Source organism: Bufo bufo, chromosome 2 (assembly GCF_905171765.1).
Source record: "Bufo bufo chromosome 2, aBufBuf1.1, whole genome shotgun sequence".
NCBI classification, from domain to species: domain Eukaryota; kingdom Metazoa; phylum Chordata; class Amphibia; order Anura; family Bufonidae; genus Bufo; species Bufo bufo.
Window position 1 is genome coordinate 391221616 of NC_053390.1, and position 18671 is coordinate 391240286.

Below are 18671 nucleotides of genomic sequence, written 5' to 3' on the forward strand. Positions count from 1 at the left end.
CATCAGAAAATGACCTGCTGTTTAAATCACTTTTTTATGTTTAGCAGATTTTTAAATAATTTTTGAAGATGTTATTTTCCATGGATTCCATATACACTGCTCAAAAAAATAAAGGGAACACTTAAACAACACAATGTAACTCCAAGTCAATCACACTTCTGTGAAATCAAACTGTCCACTTAGGAAGCAACACTGAGTGACAATCAATTTCACATGCTGTTGTGCAAATGGGATAGACAACAGGTGGAAATTATAGGCAATTAGCAAGACACCCCCAATAAAAGGAGTGGTTCTGCAGGTGGTTACCACAGACCACTTCTCAGTTCCTATGCTTCCTGGCTGATGTTTTGGTCACTTTTGAATGCTGGCGGTGCTTTCACTCTAGTGGTAGCATGAGACGGAGTCTACAACCCACATAAGTGGCTCAGGTAGTGCAGCTTATCCAGGATGGCACATCAATGCGAGCTGTGGCAAGAAGGTTTGCTGTGTCTGTCAGCGTAGTGTCCAGAGCATGGAGGCGCTACCAGGAGACGTGGAGGAGGCCGTAGGAGGGCAACAACCCAGCAGCAGGACCGCTACCTCCGCCTTTGTGCAAGGAGGAACAGGAGGAGCACTGCCAGAGCCCTGCAAAATCACTTCCAGCAGGCCACAAATGTGCATGTGTCTGCTCAAACGGTCAGAAACAGACTCCATGAGGGTGATATGAGGGCCCGACGTCCACAGGTGGGGGTTGTGCTTACAGCCCAACACCGTGCAGGACGTTTGGCATTTGCCAGAGAACACCAAGATTGGCAAATTTGCCACTGGCGCCCTGTGCTCTTCACAGATGAAAGCAGGTTCACACTGAGCACATGTGACAGACGTGACAGAGTCTTGAGACGCCGTGGAGAACGTTCTGCTGCCTGCAACATCCTCCAGCATGACCGGTTTGGCATTGGGTCAGTAATGGTGTGGGGTGGCATTTCTTTGGAGGGCCGCACAGCCCTCCATATGCTCGCCAGAGGTAGCCTGACTGCCATTAGGTACCGAGATGAGATCCTCAGACCCCTTGTGAGACCATATGCTGGTGTGGCTGGAGTGTGTCAGCAGTTCCTGCAAGACGAAGGCATTGATGCTATGGACTGGCCCGCCCGTTCCCCAGACCTGAATCCAATTGAGCACATCTGGGACATCATGTATCGCTCTATCCACCAACGTCACGTTGCACCACAGACTGTCCAGGAGTTGGCAGATGCTTTAGTCCAGGTCTGGGAGGAGATCCCTCAGGAGACCGTCCGCCACCTCATCAGGAGCATGCACAGGCGTTGTAGGGATGTCATACAGGCACGTGGAGGCCACACACACACTACTGAGCCTCATTCTGACTTGTTTTAAGGACATTACATCAAAGTTGGATCAGCCTGTAGTGTGTTTTTCCACTTTAATTTTGAGTGTAAGTCCAAATCCAGACCTCCATGGGTTGAAAAATTAGATTTCCATTTTTTTATTTTTGTGTGATTTTGTTGTCAGCACATTCAACTATGTAAAGAACAAAGTACACTGCTCAAAAAAAATAAAGGGAACACAAAAATAACACATCCTAGATCTGAATTAATTAAATATTCTTCTGAAATACTTTGTTCTTTACATAGTTGAATGTGCTGACAACAAAATCACACAAAAAAAAAAAAAAATGGAAATCACATTTTTCAACCCATGGAGGTCTGGATTTGGAGCCCCCCTCAAAATTAAAGTGGAAAAACACACTACAGGCTGATCCAAATTTGATGTAATGTCCTTAAAACAAGTCAAAATGAGGCTCAGTAGTGTGTGTGGCCTCCACGTGCCTGTATGACCTCCCTACAATGCCTGTGCATGCTCCTGATGAGGTGGCGGACGGTCTCCTGAGGGATCTCCTCCCAGACCTGGACTAAAGCATCTGCCAACTCCTGGACAGTCTGTGGTGCAACGTGACGTTGGTGGATAGAGCGAGACATGATGTCCCAGATTTGCTCAATTGGATTCAGGTCTGGGGAACGGGCGGGCCAGTCCATAGCATCAATGCCTTCATCTTGCAGGAACTGCTGACACACTCCAGCCACATGAGGTCTAGCATTGTCTTGCATTAGGAGGAACTCGGGGCCAACCGCACCAGCAAATGGTCTCACAAGGGGTCTGAGGATCTTATCTCAGTACCTCTGGCGAGCACATGGAGGGCTGTGCGGCCCTCCAAAGAAATGCCACCCCACACCATTACTGACCCATTGCCAAACCGGTCATGCTGGAGGATGTTGCAGACAGCAGAGCGTTCTCCACGGCGTCTCAAGACTGTCACGTCTGTCACATGTGCTCAGTGTGAACCTGCTTTCATCTGTGAAGAGCACAGGGCACCAGTGGCGAATTTGCCAATCTTGGTGTTCTCTGGCAAATGCCAAAAGTCCTGCACGGTGTTGGGCTGTAAGCACAACCCCCACCTGTGGACGTCGGGCCCTCATATCACCCTCATGGAGTCTGTTTCTGACCGTTTGAGCAGACACATGCACATTTGTGGCCTGCTGGAAGTGATTTTGCAGGGCTCTGGCAGTGCTCCTCCTGTTCCTCCTTGCACAAAGGCGGAGGTAGCGGTCCTGCTGCTGGGTTGTTGCCCTCCTACGGCCTCCTCCACGTCTCCTGATGTACTGGCCTGTCTCCTGGTAGCGCCTCCATGCTCTGACAGACACAGCAAACCTTCTTGCCACAGCTCGCATTGATGTGCCATCCTGGATAAGCTGCACTACCTGAGCCACTTGTGTGGGTTGTAGACTGCGTCTCATGCTACCACTAGAGTGAAAGCACCGCCAGCATTCAAAAGTGACCAAAACATCAGCCAGGAAGCATAGGAACTGAGAATTGGTCTGTGGTCACCACCTGCAGAACCACTCCTTTATTGGGGGTGTCTTGCTAATTGCCTATAATTTCCACCTGTTGTCTATCCCATTTGCACAACAGCATGTGAAATTGATTGTCACTCAGTGTTGCTTCCTAAGTGGACAGTTTGATTTCACAGAAGTGTGATTTGACTTGGAATTACATTGTGTTGTTTAAGTGTTCCCTTTATTTTTTTGAGCAGTGTATTTCAGAAGAATATTTAATTAATTCAGATCTAGGATGTGTTATTTTTGTGTTCCCTTTATTTTTTTGAGCAGTGTGTTTAAACTAAGACCAAAAATCCATCAGTTTTTTTCACTGGCCACTTTGCGAGATAATTGGCGCCACTTCTTGGTTTGTACAGATCACTTTACTGCAGTTAACTCATTCTACTCCTGCCTGTAATTATATCACCTCTGTGTATAGATAAGACAGGTGATTGTCAGATCTTATCTATTCTTTCCTTGTACAATGACCTCTGCACAGGTCACAGAGCATGCCTAGAAAACTCTCCTATAGAAGTCAATAGGGCCCCCTCCTGACCGTTGTCTATGGCCTATGGGTCTGCCTTAAAGCATTTTTTATTTTTTTTAATGCTTTGTAAATGCTGTTAAGAACAGCTCTTCCTAGATGGCTGCCCCCATAATCATGTTCAGGAAACCAAATAAAAAATAATTAACAATCAGAAAATAAAGACAGATTAGAAAAAAAAGAGATGTGTTACTATCTGGTTTTAAATGTCAAATAAAATTTTTGGTGACACATTTCTTTTAAGAGAAGATACAAAAAGTCCAGTTGCTATGCTTATTGCTACTTATATATCGTGTTTTTTTTGCCACATTAAGCAATAGCACTTTTGGCGAGAGCTGACTAGTGGTATATATAAAGTATATTATTAAATATACCCTTATATTTTAATTGTTTAACTATTACATTCCTGATATGTGCACTAAATTGTATTTTAATATTGACTCTATATAGTGACAAGTTGTTAAAAGCCTTTTTGTGTTTACTTCTACATAGTTACTGGGATCCGGGTCCTCGTGCTGATCCATTTGAAGATATGCGCTATATCTGGGGTGGATTTGCCTATCTACAGGATGTCATTGAACAGGCAATCATTAGAGTACAGACTGGCACAGAGAAGAGGACAGGAATATATGTTCAGCAGATGCCCTATCCTTGTTACGTAGATGACATGTAAGTAAGATCTTTGGGGGACATTTATTCTAGGTACGTCTGGTTTTTTTGACAATAATTTGTTGCATGATTTGTCACTTTTTTTTTTGTGCAAAATTGTGCAACACTTACCCAATTACACCATACTTCGCCACTTTTTAAAGCGGTGTATGTTTTGGAAGTTTTGTGTTTAGAACTGTTTGACGGTGCATTTACTACTTGCAAAAGTTGCAGAACCCTGGTGTACATGTACAGACATGGGTGTACACCACATTGCACTTGTGCCAAATATATTCTAACTGTGCGCCATTTTATAAATTTGGTGCAACCTCACAAAGCAAAGACATACTTAAAACTGACAGCAAAACCACCGCAAATGATACATTTCTACTTTGTCTCTATAGCATGATGAAAACCTAATATGAGAAATTATATTAATATTTGATAAACAGTCATTTGCAGTGTTTTGAAATGGCAGAATGTTTTAAGAAGATAAGACTTATGTTCAATGACTTTTATCTACGCCTTCACAGCCAACGTAGCATAATGTGCACAGACATACTCCCTATTATTATGTATTATTAAAGCGCCATTCATTCCATAGCTCTGTACATATGAAAAGGGGTATACATACATAATTTAGACAATTGTACTAAGCATGAACAAGGCGAGTTACAAACTGATACAGAAGGAGAGGGCCCTGTCCGTGAGGGCTCACAATCTACATGGTATGGGAGAAGGACACAGTAGGAGAGGGTAAAGCTGGTCATGGCGGTATAGAGGCAGCAGGGTCACTAGTTGAAGGGTTGTTTTAAGAGTTGGGTTTTTAGGTTTCTTTTGAAGGATTCCACTGTAGGAGATATCTGAGTATGATATGTTGGGGTAGCGAGTTCCAGAGTATGGGGGATGCACGGGAGAAATCGTGGAGGTGATTGTGGGAAGAGGTGATAAGAGGAGAGGAGAGAAGGAGGTCTTGTGAGGATCAGAGATTACGTGTGGGGATGTATGGGGAAAGTAGCTCAGATATAGGGAGGGGACAGGTTATGGACAGCCTTGTATGTATTGGTTTAGTATTTTGAACTGAATTTGCTGGGCAATGGGGAGTCAGTAAAGGGATTGGCAGAGGGTAGAGGCAGAGGAGTAACAGGGTGAGAGGTGGATTAGTTGGGCAGCAGAGTGGAGGGGTGCGAGAGTGCTAGATGAAAGGCTACAGAGGAGGATGTTCCAGTAGTCTAGGTGGGAGATGATGAGGGCATGTACAAGCATTTTCCCAGATTCAAATTTAAGTAAAGCGCAGATGCGGGAGATGTTTTTGAGTTAGAGGCGGCAAGTGTTGGAAAGGATTTGGATGTGCGGTCCGAAGGAGAGGGCAGAATCCAAGGTCACTCCAAGGCAGCGGATTTATCATGTGATTGTAGGTCAGCTTCTTGCAATGTGTATGCTTCTCTCTGCAACTTAAATATGTATTTTTGGGCACCCACCCAGCATGTGCTGAGAACCATTTTATAAATGGTTTAAGCTCGGTTCACATTTTGTTTTTTGTACACATGGAAAGCTTCTGGGGTACATAGGAAATGTGTTCATATGCCCCTATTCTGCAAATCTATGTCAAAAGGTTTTCCTTTGTCATATGTTGGGCTGATAAGCGTTGGAATACCTTTTTTTCCCTGCTATAAAGGAAAACCTGGTCTACTGCGTTAAAGTAAAAAAATACACTTCCTTTACTGTATAATTTTTATGAGTTTTTTTTTGAGTGAATGACTAACCTATTCCACTGTATGCCTATGCAGTCGCTTTTATGGGAGGCTTCCGCCAGAGGTATATGTTGAGTAATAAGTAAAAGAAGTAAACAGATCTTATGTAGAAGTGTAAAATAAATACATGGTAATAAACTTTGAGGATTTTCCTGGAATAGTACTGAAGGCCCATTAAAAATCTGGTTCATATCGCAACCAGTCTGGCTCCCTCTCTTTGCTAGGGAGCTGTAGTCTTTTGTTTGCCGGTAAACGAGCAGCAGTCTTGTATTAGTTTAATCCATTGCGGCTGCTAAATATTAAGGCTAGCTTCACACTAGCACTCGGGTCTCTTTGGATCCAGCATTGCCAGAAGCTACATGAATGCTGTCTGGCCCCATTATCTATAATGGGGACTGGCGGAGATCCAATAAATTGCTAGATCTCCCGAATGCTAGTGAGATTAGACAAATTTACCGTTCTGGTGCGCAGACCTTTATAAATTTTGAGTATCATAAACCCTGCACCAGTTTATGCTAGAATACTGTCCATGCACCAGAAATGTGTTTGTAAGCCAAAAAAAATTTGTCTAGTCTAATATCACACCACCCATAAGTTGGTGTAGTTTTACTCCAAAAATGCGACAAAATTTTGGCACATTTTTAACACATGAGGTGCATTAAGGTTACACCCATTACCAGTGAAACCACGCCCACTCCTTGCTAAGCCACACCCCTTGTCACGTAAAAAAATAAAATAATGAAGTGTCTAAACATGTGGTGCCAAACACATAAACTGTCACATTTTTTATAATAAGTCCCAATGTGTCTGAATATGTACATAGCATTTGGAAACAAACACTCGCTAGTCATGTTCTTTACATGGTGGTTTTAGGTCATTTACTTTTTTTCAGTTTTAGTGATAAATCTTTGAGTTGTATATATCTAACCTGATCTTGTAACATCTTTAATCCTTATCTCTGGCTTTTTTCTTCTTGAATTCAGATTTTTACGTGTCATGAGTCGATCCCTGCCCTTGTTCATGACATTAGCTTGGATCTATTCTGTTGCTGTAATCATTAAGGGAATTGTATATGAAAAAGAGGCTCGTCTAAAAGAGACCATGCGGATCATGGGACTGGACAATGGCATTCTGTGGCTCAGTTGGTTTATAAGCAGCCTCATTCCACTTCTTATAAGTGCGGGGCTGTTGGTGTTGATCCTTAAGGTAAGCATAAATAGTTTCTGGTTTTTCAGACTGATCCTGGCCCTAGTGAACCAATCTATGAGGGCATACAATATGATCTTGATCAGCGGTTATCTTCCATGCTAACATGTGAACTTTGTGTTTTTCCAGACTGGAAACCTTTTGCCATACAGTGACCCAAGTGTGGTATTTGTCTTCTTGTCTATCTTTGGAGTAGTGACCATCTCCCAGTGTTTCCTGATAAGCACCATTTTCTCCAGAGCCAATTTAGCAGCAGCCTGTGGTGGCATCATTTACTTTACACTTTACCTACCCTATGTAATTTGTGTTGCGTGGCAAGACTACGTGGGCTTCACTCTCAAGATTTTTGCTGTAAGTCAGAGTTATTTCTTTCAATATTCATTCATGAACCAAAGGTATTTGTCTGCAGTCTCAAAATGTGGTGCCCACAAAAGAACATTTACAGTTTAATTACAATTGAAATTGATACTTACAAACCTATTGTTTGAAAGCTTGCATGGCATGAATACGTGTCATATTTCACTATTTGCCACATGCATCCACTACTTGGATTACCACAGCCTGATTACCACCTGACAACTGAATTTTGAAAGATCTTGTCTCCATGTTTTCCTTCTAGAGCTTCTTGTCACCTGTCGCATTTGGGTTTGGTTGTGAGGTATTTTCACAGTTTGAAGAACAAGGAGTTGGTGTACAGTGGAGCAATCTGTTAGATAGTCCTCTGCAAGAAGATGGGTACAGTCTGACTACGTCTTCCTTCATGATGCTGTTTGATACACTTTTGTATGGAGTGATGACTTGGTATATTGAAGCCGTCTTTCCAGGTAATCTGCTTTGCATAACTTAATCACCTCAACCAGACAGACGAGCAAGGATTTCCCAGACGTTAAGCAGATTAATTTAAAGCTGTAGTAAATGCATGCATGATGCCTTGTTTTCTGCAAATGTGTTTGTTGATGCTTGGCATACAGTACAGCAGTTTATTGTGTGGTATTTCTACACTGTTGTGTGGTATTTCTAAAATCACTGACTACGATTAAAGTAGTCAGTGATTTTAATTACCTGAGCTAGGCCTAGTCCACACTTCCTACCTGAGCTAGGCCTAGTCCGCCTAGTCCACACTTCAATGATCAGTGATAGTGAGCCAAGACCAGGAGTGGAGCTAACACAGAGCTAAGGAATAATGGAAACTGCCTTTGACCAAATCACTGACTGTGTGAACTAGGCCTTATGGGCTCTTTACACAGGCTGAGAATCGGCCATATAATATCTAATGAACGTTCATAGGAACGCTCATTAGTGATTATCTGGCAGTGTAAAGGTGCCGCCGATTACCCGATGAACGAGCGAAACGCTCATTTGTCTGGTGGTAATCTGTTCATTTTTGCAGTCGCCTAAATCGTCATTTGCGGCAGCAGATCGTACTGTGTAACAAGCTCTGCTGCCAGGAGACAAGGTTTCTGTACGGGAATGAGCAATGGCATTAGCGATCACTCCCCCCCATACTGTAGTGGAGATCGCTGCAGGTAAATGCAGCGGTCTCCTTCACTGACAAGCAGGCGCTTGCCAGAAAGGAACGGTTCCCTCCTGACAATCGCCTGCTAAATTGTCCCTTGTAAAGGGACCTTTAGTTTGAGTAATGGTGCGTTTACCTGGGCCGAGGAACAGTCGACTGTCGGGAAGGAAGTGTTTCTTCCTGACAGCTGGCTGCTTGTTTAGAGGGGGTGAAGCGCCAATCACTTCCACAAAATGAGAATGAGCGATCGCTATAGCAGCATTGTTTTTTTAGCAGCAGAGTGCTGTTTAGACAATTAAACAATAATTTACTTGCGTGCACGAACAACAGTTTTACCCGATGAATGAGTGTTTAGCTCCTTCATCAGGAAATAGGCTGCTCCTTTAGACAGGTAGATTGTTGGGAACGAGTGTTCACAGGAACGTTTGTCCCTGATGATCTGTCCAGCTATCGGGCTGTGTAAATCCGCCATTAGTTTGAGTGGAATTTCACTACTTAGCACTAATAAATAAGTTCTATAAATGATATCACTAATAATTCTTTAGCCACCAAATCTGTGGCCACCACTGTGTACTAGAGCAAATTAAAGAGTAAGCAATTCACATTTTTTTTTTTTTTATTTATTCTTGAATAATTGGTTATTGATCCACAATTTAGGCCAGTATGGAATTCCCAGATCTTGGTATTTCCCATTCACAAAGTCTTATTGGTGTGGAGAACCAAAACAGATACATCATAACAGTTCTTTACAGAGGGAATCGTCTGAAGGTAAATGGTTGGCCTTGTAATTCTGCATGTCTATGATCTATAAAATTTAATGTCTGACCTTTTTAAAATGTATCTTTAATTTGGTGCTTCTTTTTGTAGTTTGCATGGAGGAAGAACCTTGTCATCTTTCACTAGGAGTCTCCATTCAGAATCTGGTAAAAATTTATCGAGATGGAAAGAAAGTGGCCGTGGATGGCTTGTCACTAAGCTTCTACGAAGGACAGATCACATCATTTCTGGGACATAATGGAGCTGGAAAAACTACCACTATGTAAGAAACTTATTATTAATAAAGATATTTAATATGAATATGTATTCAAATAATAAGATAAAGGTAGAGTTCATACTCGCTTTTTTTATGGTAGGTCATCTTCTAGATACTGTAAAATAATCAGCTGTTTGATGTCTGGACATTAAGTAACTTCTCACATAGTGTGGTTTCTGACTATAGTAATTTGTGTTTAGATATATACAATAAGAGTAAAATATAACAATACCGTTTTTTATTGTCCTGTTATTAAAGGTCCATATTAACAGGCTTGTTCCCACCAACCTCTGGAACTGCCTACATCTTGGGAAAAGACATTCGCACTGAGCTCAACTCTATTCGACAGAATTTGGGAGTTTGTCCTCAACATAACGTCCTCTTTGACATGTAAGTAAGACCAGTTAGTGGCACACAATACAGATATACAAATGTGTGTGTAATATATATATATATATATATATATATATATGTATGTGTCCTATCACTTAAATCTATTCTTTATTTATATAGTAGGTATCAATGACATCTGAAACTGGGGGAAAAAAAACTTAGTTTTCAGTGCATGTTCATCTGGTAATCCTAAAGCTTTCCATACACTTCTAACAGCTTTCGGCCCCCATACACCTTAAATGGTCGGTGAAGCCAACTAAATCTACAGATATGACTGATGTTAATCTGATCTATGTGGCCAGCCTAATTTACAAGTATCAGGCATTATCACTTGTGAGACTTTATACTGTATGTGCTAGAATCCTTTGGCTTGTTTATGTTGTGATATTGTCATTTATTACGCAAGTACGCATTTCATACAGTTTTGAGGTATTCTGTTGCAACAGAAAAACAGATGTACTACTTTGAATTGAGGTAGCTTTGTTTACTTGCCCATATATAACAGTATCATATATTTTAACCATTAACAGATAACCACATACTTTTACTGTAAAATCTCAGTGATAAAGCGTTTGTTAGCACGATAGATATCTAAAGAATGCCGCTTATACCTATTAATCCTGTTAAATCATGTCCAAGACTGAACACTGGGAAACTCAAAAACATGTCTATTAAACACCTGCTTAATTTTTAAAGATTTGTTTGGCCTTTTTAAGGTGAATCTGTCAGTTTACAACTTGTGCAGTTGGCAACAAACCGTTTCTGATAATGCGTTGATCCAGAGTTCTTGTGTACTGTCAGATAATGAGCGGAGTACACTGGAAGCAGCCTGACATTGTTTATGGAGTTAGCTTTAGTTTGTCTCGTGTATTAGTAAGGATAATCACTGAAATGTCTCCTACTTTACAGTTTTCATCCATGTCATCCACTGAGAACTTTACTGATCTTGTATACCACTTGTCAAAGACCAGTCATAGTATATGCTCTGACACTCAGTAATTACCCTGTTTCAGTGCTGTAAAGCAGTGACAAATAAGCTATGTCCAGTATAAGTGGAAATGATGGATTTCTCCTTAGTAATTGAAGTGTCCAGAGCTCAGAAGCTTTGGGTCCCCTTTTTAGCACGCTAGCGTGTCTGTAGAGCTTTACTGAGGCATGCAGATATGCTTCCTCATCTGTGCCTCTCTACCATTTCCCTTCAGACTCACTGTTGAAGAACACATCTGGTTTTATGCACGACTGAAAGGGCTTTCTGAAGAAAAAGTAAAAGCTGAGATGGAACAGATTATAAATGATGTTGGCCTCCCTAATAAGAAAAAGTGCAAAACAAGTCAGCTGTCAGGTATTGCAGAGTTAATGTCCAGAGTTTATTGTAATGTTAACTGTAATTGCTATGCTTCGGTTTTCCAAAGATAGCAGATCAACCTAGTGACTTTTAGGGTCTGTTAGAAAATTGTTAGGACATTTCAAGCCATTTTGTGACCAACAAAACAGCTGTCGATTTAAAAAAAATGGTACAGAGTATTCCTGACAGATGCCATTATTAAGTTCATATCTGGTACTCTACACATTTAGGATCGCTGAAGATTTCAGTGTAGATTCTGTGCCTAAATTCTCATCTAATCTGCTAACCTTGCATATCCAGTGACACTTAATGGGGTGTATTATACCCCATTCTTATGCTCCAGGACACAAAAAAAAAAAAAAAAACAGCACAAGTTTTTGTCTCGGCCCCAGAAATAGTCATAAGCAAAAATAATGAGCATTTTTATAATTCTCCAGGATTCTGCATAATCTCCTGCGAATCTGATGACACATTCATGGCAGGCTTCCAAGTGTAGACAAACCCAAGACCTGTGAACATACCCAGACTGTGTACAGTATAAGACATTTTACACTTTGTGTGTGATTGGTGGCACACAGGACTAATTAATCATTCACACATAAGCCTTCACCAGTTGCCTGTAGAACGTGACCAGAAAATGGCATCTTAATAATTCTCTATTGAATGCAAACATCTATACTCCTACACTCTTTGCTAATGTTTATGCATATATGGCTTTATTTGTTACAGGTGGTATGCAGAGAAAACTGTCTGTAGCCTTGGCTTTTGTTGGTGGATCAAAGGTTGTCATCCTTGATGAGCCCACAGCCGGCGTTGACCCATATTCACGAAGAGGCATTTGGGATCTGCTACTTAAATACAGACAAGGTAAATATTAAGTGTTTGTTTAGTGGGCATGAAAAAACTTGGACGCATTTGTCAAAGATAAAGCGTTCAGAATGAACATTGATTTATTGTGCTAGGATTAAAGTCAAACTTCTAGTTTTGTGTTTTGGAAGTTGGATGGATTGACTTTTTTTTTTTTTTTTTTTTTTTTTTTGCCTTTCATCCAGGAAGAACAATTATCCTTTCCACACATCACATGGATGAGGCTGACATCCTGGGAGATCGAATTGCTATAATCTCACAAGGCAAATTGTGCTGTGTAGGATCTTCTCTGTTCCTGAAGAACCAACTAGGCACTGGCTATTACCTTACATTAGTGAAGAGGGACACAGACTCCTCCCTTAGCTCCTGCCGGAACAGCAGCAGTACAATGTCTTACTTGAAAAAGGTACATTCAGCTCTTACTTAGACAAGTTTTCCATGCACTGTAATGTTCAAATGGATGATAAGCCAATGACGAGTAAATGGTCTGGATTCATTAAAAGAGGTTTGCCAATGAGGATTCAACTGATCAGACTCTCACAGATCACAATATAGTGTCCACATAATTCTTTAATGAAATATATGTACAGTATATGTATGTTAAGCTGAAAACCTTCATAGGAAATTCAGATTGATGTGTAATATTTATAGCAGTATTCATGCCACATAACTTTGCTAATGTTAGTTGACCAACTAATTTACCAAAAATAGCCAGATGTTACACATTTGGCCAATTTCTATGTTATTAATGCATAATTGTTAGAGAAGAATTAAAGCTCAATACCAGGGAATTACTGCCTTATAAACGACCTACCTAATTTAACATCTGGGATGACGGTACCCCGTCATTTATGAGCAGGAAAGCAGCAGATCAGCTCTTGATTGCAAACAGAATAGGAGCCTGATGCTGGCAACGCCAACAGGAGCGGGGACCACAGAAGCGGTGATTATTAAAAATAGCAAACAAACCACGCATCGGAAGAGAGAAACCAAGAGTAGGGTAATTATTTCCAATTAGCTCCTTTCCTAATCCTACACCTAACCCTCCATTCTGTCCAATCAGAAGTATAACTACGACTGTTGTAATCACCGCCACTGTAGCCCCGGAGCCTGATGACGATCAGGTCAGAATCAAAAGGCAACTATTTGCTCACACAGTGGCTATTGATTTAAATGCTGCTGCATTTTAACCTTTTTGTAAGTGAATTGCTTCCTTCACAGCACATCTCTGAAAACTAACAATCTTCCCTTGCCTATACTCCTGCTATACAACAACCTAAGCCATAGAGTTTACTTCTGCAAGGAAATGGTGTTTGTCTCTGCTGTTGTGAGGACATAATTTGCAATAGAGAGTAGACTCATAACTGTCTTTTTACCAATTTTATTGGTATTTTTGTTGCAGGAGGATAGCGTGTCTCAGAGCAGTTCTGATGCTGGACTGGGCAGTGACCATGAAAGTGATACTTTGACAATAGGTAAAACAAATTGATTTTTCAGTCCCAATTGCTTTAGAATTACAAGTCAATTAAACCATAGTAGCACCTTTTTATCTGTTCTAGTTTTGTGTTATGACAAATTTACTAGACATGTATGAGGCACCTTATAGAGGTGGATTTAAAGGGTTTGTTCCAGAATGGCAACTTATTACTCATCTACATATTCTCCTACCCCGCCTGTAGGCTTTCCAGTGTAGAGAAACACATTAGATAAGGCACAGACTGCATTTCAGAGAAACATCCATGGGAGATAGGCACATGACAAATGAGGATGTTAGTAGAATTATTTATCAAAGTTGTCACGAACATTGGTTCACGACTTTGAAAATTCAGTTATAGGTTCCATAGGAGAGCTGCCAAATTAGGTCCTGCAAGTTTCCTGCTGTTGGCGGTATTGCCGTAAGTGCCCACATAACCGCTCCCTTGCAGTCCTGAGGCCCACCCTCCTCTCCTACCTCATCCTCCTCCTCTGGCTTGGAGATCTCCTATGGGCAGAGGCACCTATCTTAAAAGTGCACATGTGCGGGCCCAGCAGTGACCAGCCCTTGCACGAGATCTTCAAGCCAGAGGAGGAGGGCAGGCCAAAAGACTGCAAGGGGAGCGGTTATGTGGGTACATAGAAGAGGAGCCTAGGCACTTGCGGAACCTAATTTGAATATCTTTATAAAGTGTTTATTCAGCTTCTGGATGTGGGACAGACACCATAAACGTACTATTTTTATGTTGGGCAACTGTGCTATAACGCAGTGTGAGCAGTCTAAAACTCTCAAAGTAGGTGATAGACTCCCTTTAAAAGTAAAGTGTCATCCCCATTTATACTGCTCTAACCACAGGCATGAAATGTCAACAGGGTTCCGCATTCCAACTGCTTTGGTATATGAAAGAAAACCTAGATAAAGCTAGACACGGGGAAAAAGTGTCCACTTGGCAGTTCTCCCTGCCTGGCTCAACTACAAATGTTGGGAAAAGGAGTTCTGAAAAATGAAAGGTGAAATCTGATTGGTTTCTATGTGAAACTAAGCCAGTTTTGATAAATTGGGACCTATGTTTTCTCCAAAATGTCATGTAGTCCTTTCTTGTGAGGGAGCCTGTTGTGCATGAAACTCATGACAGGTTCCACTTAATTTTTAAACTTTGTACCTACAACTTCTGGTAACTATTACATTGTGTAATATGTAAACTCTACTACATGTACATGAACCAACATAAAATCCTTACAACAGGCTTCTGTATTCTTCTCTTGTATGGGTCTCACAGATGTCTCTGCCATTTCAAACCTCATCAACAAACATGTCCCTGAAGCCCGCTTTGTAGAAGATATTGGACATGAACTCACCTATGTCTTGCCTTACGAGGCTGCAAAAGAAGGTGCATTTGTTGAGCTTTTCCATGAAATTGATGATCGTTTGTTTGACCTTGGCATCTCCAGCTATGGCATCTCAGATACCACTCTTGAAGAGGTAAGGTATCAGTCCCTGGTGGAATCTAAAGGCTTGCCCTTGATGATTAAATGGCTTAATGGTAGAATTCATATCTCAAATTATTGTGTCTTTGCGCCCCCATAAAACTTAATGTTAGCAATCAAAGTTGAACAACAAGCATACACAACATACAAAATAAAGCCTAACTCTGCTGGCTGTAGTAGCATGCTTTTCCTTAGATAAAGATAATGTAATGTGAAGCATATATTTTTATATTGGTTTTGATTGTTTGTTGCTACAGATATTCCTTAAAGTGGCTAATGACACGGGAGTTGATGCGGAGACATCAGGTAAATAGCGGTTTGTAGTACAAATTTTTGATGGGATTATTGTCCTATTAGGATACTTCATAGACTGTTATCTTTTAATTTATAGATGGGACACTACCTGCCAGGAGGAAAAGATATGCTTTTGGAGACCACCAGAGCTGCCTACGACCTTTCACAGAAGACGACAATCTAGAAACCAATGATTCTGATTTGGATCCAGGTATCTGAAACATATTGATTCATACTAAACTAGGACATTAAGATCTTTCGGTATTGATTAAACCCAGTTCAGTTTCTTAAATTACCGACAAAATTGTTGCTTGTTTCATTGTAATTTTCATCAATCTTTGGACCAATTTTTGTGGGGGGGTTTTCCTGCAGAATCGCGAGAGACAGATTATCTCAGTGGCATAGATGGAAAAGGGTCCTACCACATGAAAAGCTGGAGCCTGATGAGACAGCAATTTACAGCCTTACTTTGGAAGAGGTTACTCTATGCCAGGCGCAGTAGAAAAGGCTTCTTTGCACAGGTAAGTGTAAACATAGAATAGGAAATTAGTGGATGCAAGTGCAACACGTCAAGACTGTTAGTGGTATTCTACCATATCCCGTTTCAGGACACATGCATGCTCTGCTGAATGTGCTTGTTTATGGAGGGGTCAGGATTGATACTTGGCAAACAAACAAACTTGTTTGGCTGACAAGTACCCTGTAGGTGTCTGTTCTAATTGGCATCTGTTAAAGTTCCTCTATATAGTAAATGTATTCATAAAAAAAATGCAATGGCTTTACTGCTGACGTGTTTCTGAGCCTCAGGGACCCAGCGGCCAGTAGGTGAGGAGGTACTGGACAAACCCTTTTAATTTAGTATAAATTGGCAAATATCTGTCTACCAATGTAATTTCCATTAGATGTAAGCTAGCCTTTCCTCTACCCTTTCTCTCATACTGTGAACAAAAATTGTACTTGCCTAATACAGGTCATTGCGGTACTATAAACTAGCAGCTCTCTTAATCTGAAAAGTTCAGGGGAAAGAATTGCTGGTGGCACTTAAAGCTAATAAATATTTACTGCACCATGGCTTTCCTTAGTAAATGTCAAGTCTTTCAGGCATACACATACAGTTCATTAACTTATTGCTACATTGGTGTAGCTTTCTCAAAATTAGTGCACTAATGGAGATGTTACCCATTGCAATAATACTTTAACGCCCCCCCCCCCCCCCCTCAAAAGAAAAGAAAATTAGAGTTGGAATATGAATTATTAAGGCTTACCTACATGTTAGAATTTTTAGGTGTAGTATTTAAAGTAACTAAGTATTCCTCTACTTCCAGATTGTGTTACCAGCTGTTTTTGTGCTCATTGCACTGCTGTTTAGCCTCATTGTGCCACCTTTTGGAAAATACCCCAGCCTTGAGCTCCATCCCTGGATGTATGATGAACAATTTACCTTTTTCAGGTACTCCTATATAAATATCAATATTTGCTTTTTCTTTCTTATGGTATATAACATTTAAGTTGTTTGATTTTAAAGGGGTTATCCAGGAATGGATAATGATGACCTATTCTGAGGATAGGTCATCATTATCACATCAGCAGGTGTCCGAGTCCTGGCAACCCCGCTGATCAGCTGTTACAGGGAGCCACTGCACTCCCCGAAGCTCTGGTGAGTACAGCCGCTGTGTTTAGTATCGCAGCTCAGCCCCATTCACTTCAATAGGGCCGAGCTGCAACTAGGCCATGTGACCAGTGCACGGTGATGTCACAGGGCCTAGAAAGAGTCTGACACCCTGGACCCCCACCTGTATGAGAAGGCATCCACACTCGCAATAACACCACAGCCTTCTCTCAGTTTTTCCTAGGCCATTGATGACACGTTTATTGGTCACATGGCCTAGGCGCAGCTCAGACGCATAGAAGTGAATAGGGCTGAGCTGTGATACCAAGCACAGCCGCTATACAATGTACGGTGCTGTGCTTGGTAAGCTACAAGAAGGCAGCAGCGCACACAGGAGCACCAGTGCCTTTTCAAACGGTGGTGTCGGACCCCCACTGATCAGATATCTATGACCTATCTTCTGTAATGGTCATCAGTATTAAAATCTTGGAAAACTGTTTTACTATTTTTTAAGGAATATTATATTGTTAAACTGGGATGAAAGAATATTGGAGCATCACCAAAAATAACTACTCACCACACTCACGTTTCTAGTTTATTATCACTCCTGCATCAGTAATGTTTATGATGTACCATTAAATGTATCACATGATCTGATTTCTGGTATGTATTATATAATTAGTCAACAATGTCCCCTTGAGGAAGAACTATACTTGTGCCTTAACTTGTTTACCATGTTGTTGAATGACTTAAGCACCCCTTAGATAACACATTAAATAAATGTTGCCCCAAACCTGCTGATTTCAGGGTGGGTCCGCTGCCATCTACTGTGTATGGGGGGGCCTTCCAACTCTCCCCTGACACCAGATTCAGGAAAGATTAGTAATAGGGAGGTGGATTTCAGCTACCCAGTCCTTTTTTATTTTCGTGAAGATAGGTCGCAATAGTTGTCAGCGACTTTCTCACTTCTCCCCATTCACTACATAAGCATGCTCAGCTGAGCGGACATGTATGAAAGATAGCTGTCGGCTGAACAAGTGTTCTGCCCACAGGTAATTCATGTGTATTGCCTGCGTTATAGTCTATGATGCCTGGCTTATGGTATTGAAGTTGCTGCCTTTGACTTACAAATGCCTTTGTGATGCTTATAGCAATGATGCCCCAGAGGACTCTGGCACACAAGCTCTTATAAAAGCTTTGCTCGAAAAGCCTGGCTTTGGAACAGCATGCATGGATGGATATTCTATTCAGTGAGTATTAGTGTTTTGCATTTTACATATCATTTTGTTTCTATTTTACTGAGAAGTAGTTATAGTGTTTGACATTTAATGCCATGAAATGTGTATTTTACCTCATAGGGGTGTTCCTTGCTCGGGGGAGGACTTAGAATGGAGGACTCAGTTTGTCCCAGAGTCTGTGGAAGAGATTTTTCTTAATGGCAATTGGTCAATGGAAAACCCTTCTCCGGCCTGCGAGTGCAGTAATGAAAATGTCAAGAAGATGCTTCCAGTTTGTCCTCCTGGGGCTGGGGGCCTACCACCTTTTCAGGTAGTTATTTGGTATCCCCATAACTGTAACAACACCTATAACAAAGTTAACACGAAAAAAGAGAAAAATTAAATACATGG

At 41.2% G+C, this 18671-nt stretch overlaps 1 protein-coding gene across 2 annotated transcripts in view; it reads left to right on the forward strand.

The window, feature by feature from the left end:
* Positions 1-18671, forward strand: part of ABCA1 (ATP binding cassette subfamily A member 1) — a 111156-nt gene that overhangs the window by 71452 nt on the left and 21033 nt on the right. The window contains exons 14-32 of one of the 2 annotated variants that reach the window (XM_040417212.1): positions 3910-4086; positions 6803-7025; positions 7155-7376; positions 7645-7849; positions 9199-9309; positions 9409-9580; positions 9833-9964; positions 11170-11309; positions 12042-12179; positions 12365-12585; positions 13039-13179; positions 13582-13654; positions 14924-15135; positions 15398-15446; positions 15532-15645; positions 15807-15955; positions 16760-16884; positions 18195-18293; positions 18402-18591. In XM_040417212.1, the coding sequence (XP_040273146.1) occupies positions 3910-4086; positions 6803-7025; positions 7155-7376; positions 7645-7849; positions 9199-9309; positions 9409-9580; positions 9833-9964; positions 11170-11309; positions 12042-12179; positions 12365-12585; positions 13039-13179; positions 13582-13654; positions 14924-15135; positions 15398-15446; positions 15532-15645; positions 15807-15955; positions 16760-16884; positions 18195-18293; positions 18402-18591 (2893 nt within the window). The remainder of the gene's footprint in view (positions 1-3909; positions 4087-6802; positions 7026-7154; positions 7377-7644; positions 7850-9198; positions 9310-9408; positions 9581-9832; positions 9965-11169; positions 11310-12041; positions 12180-12364; positions 12586-13038; positions 13180-13581; positions 13655-14923; positions 15136-15397; positions 15447-15531; positions 15646-15806; positions 15956-16759; positions 16885-18194; positions 18294-18401; positions 18592-18671) is intronic. The other variant, XM_040417213.1, reaches the window with a different exon arrangement.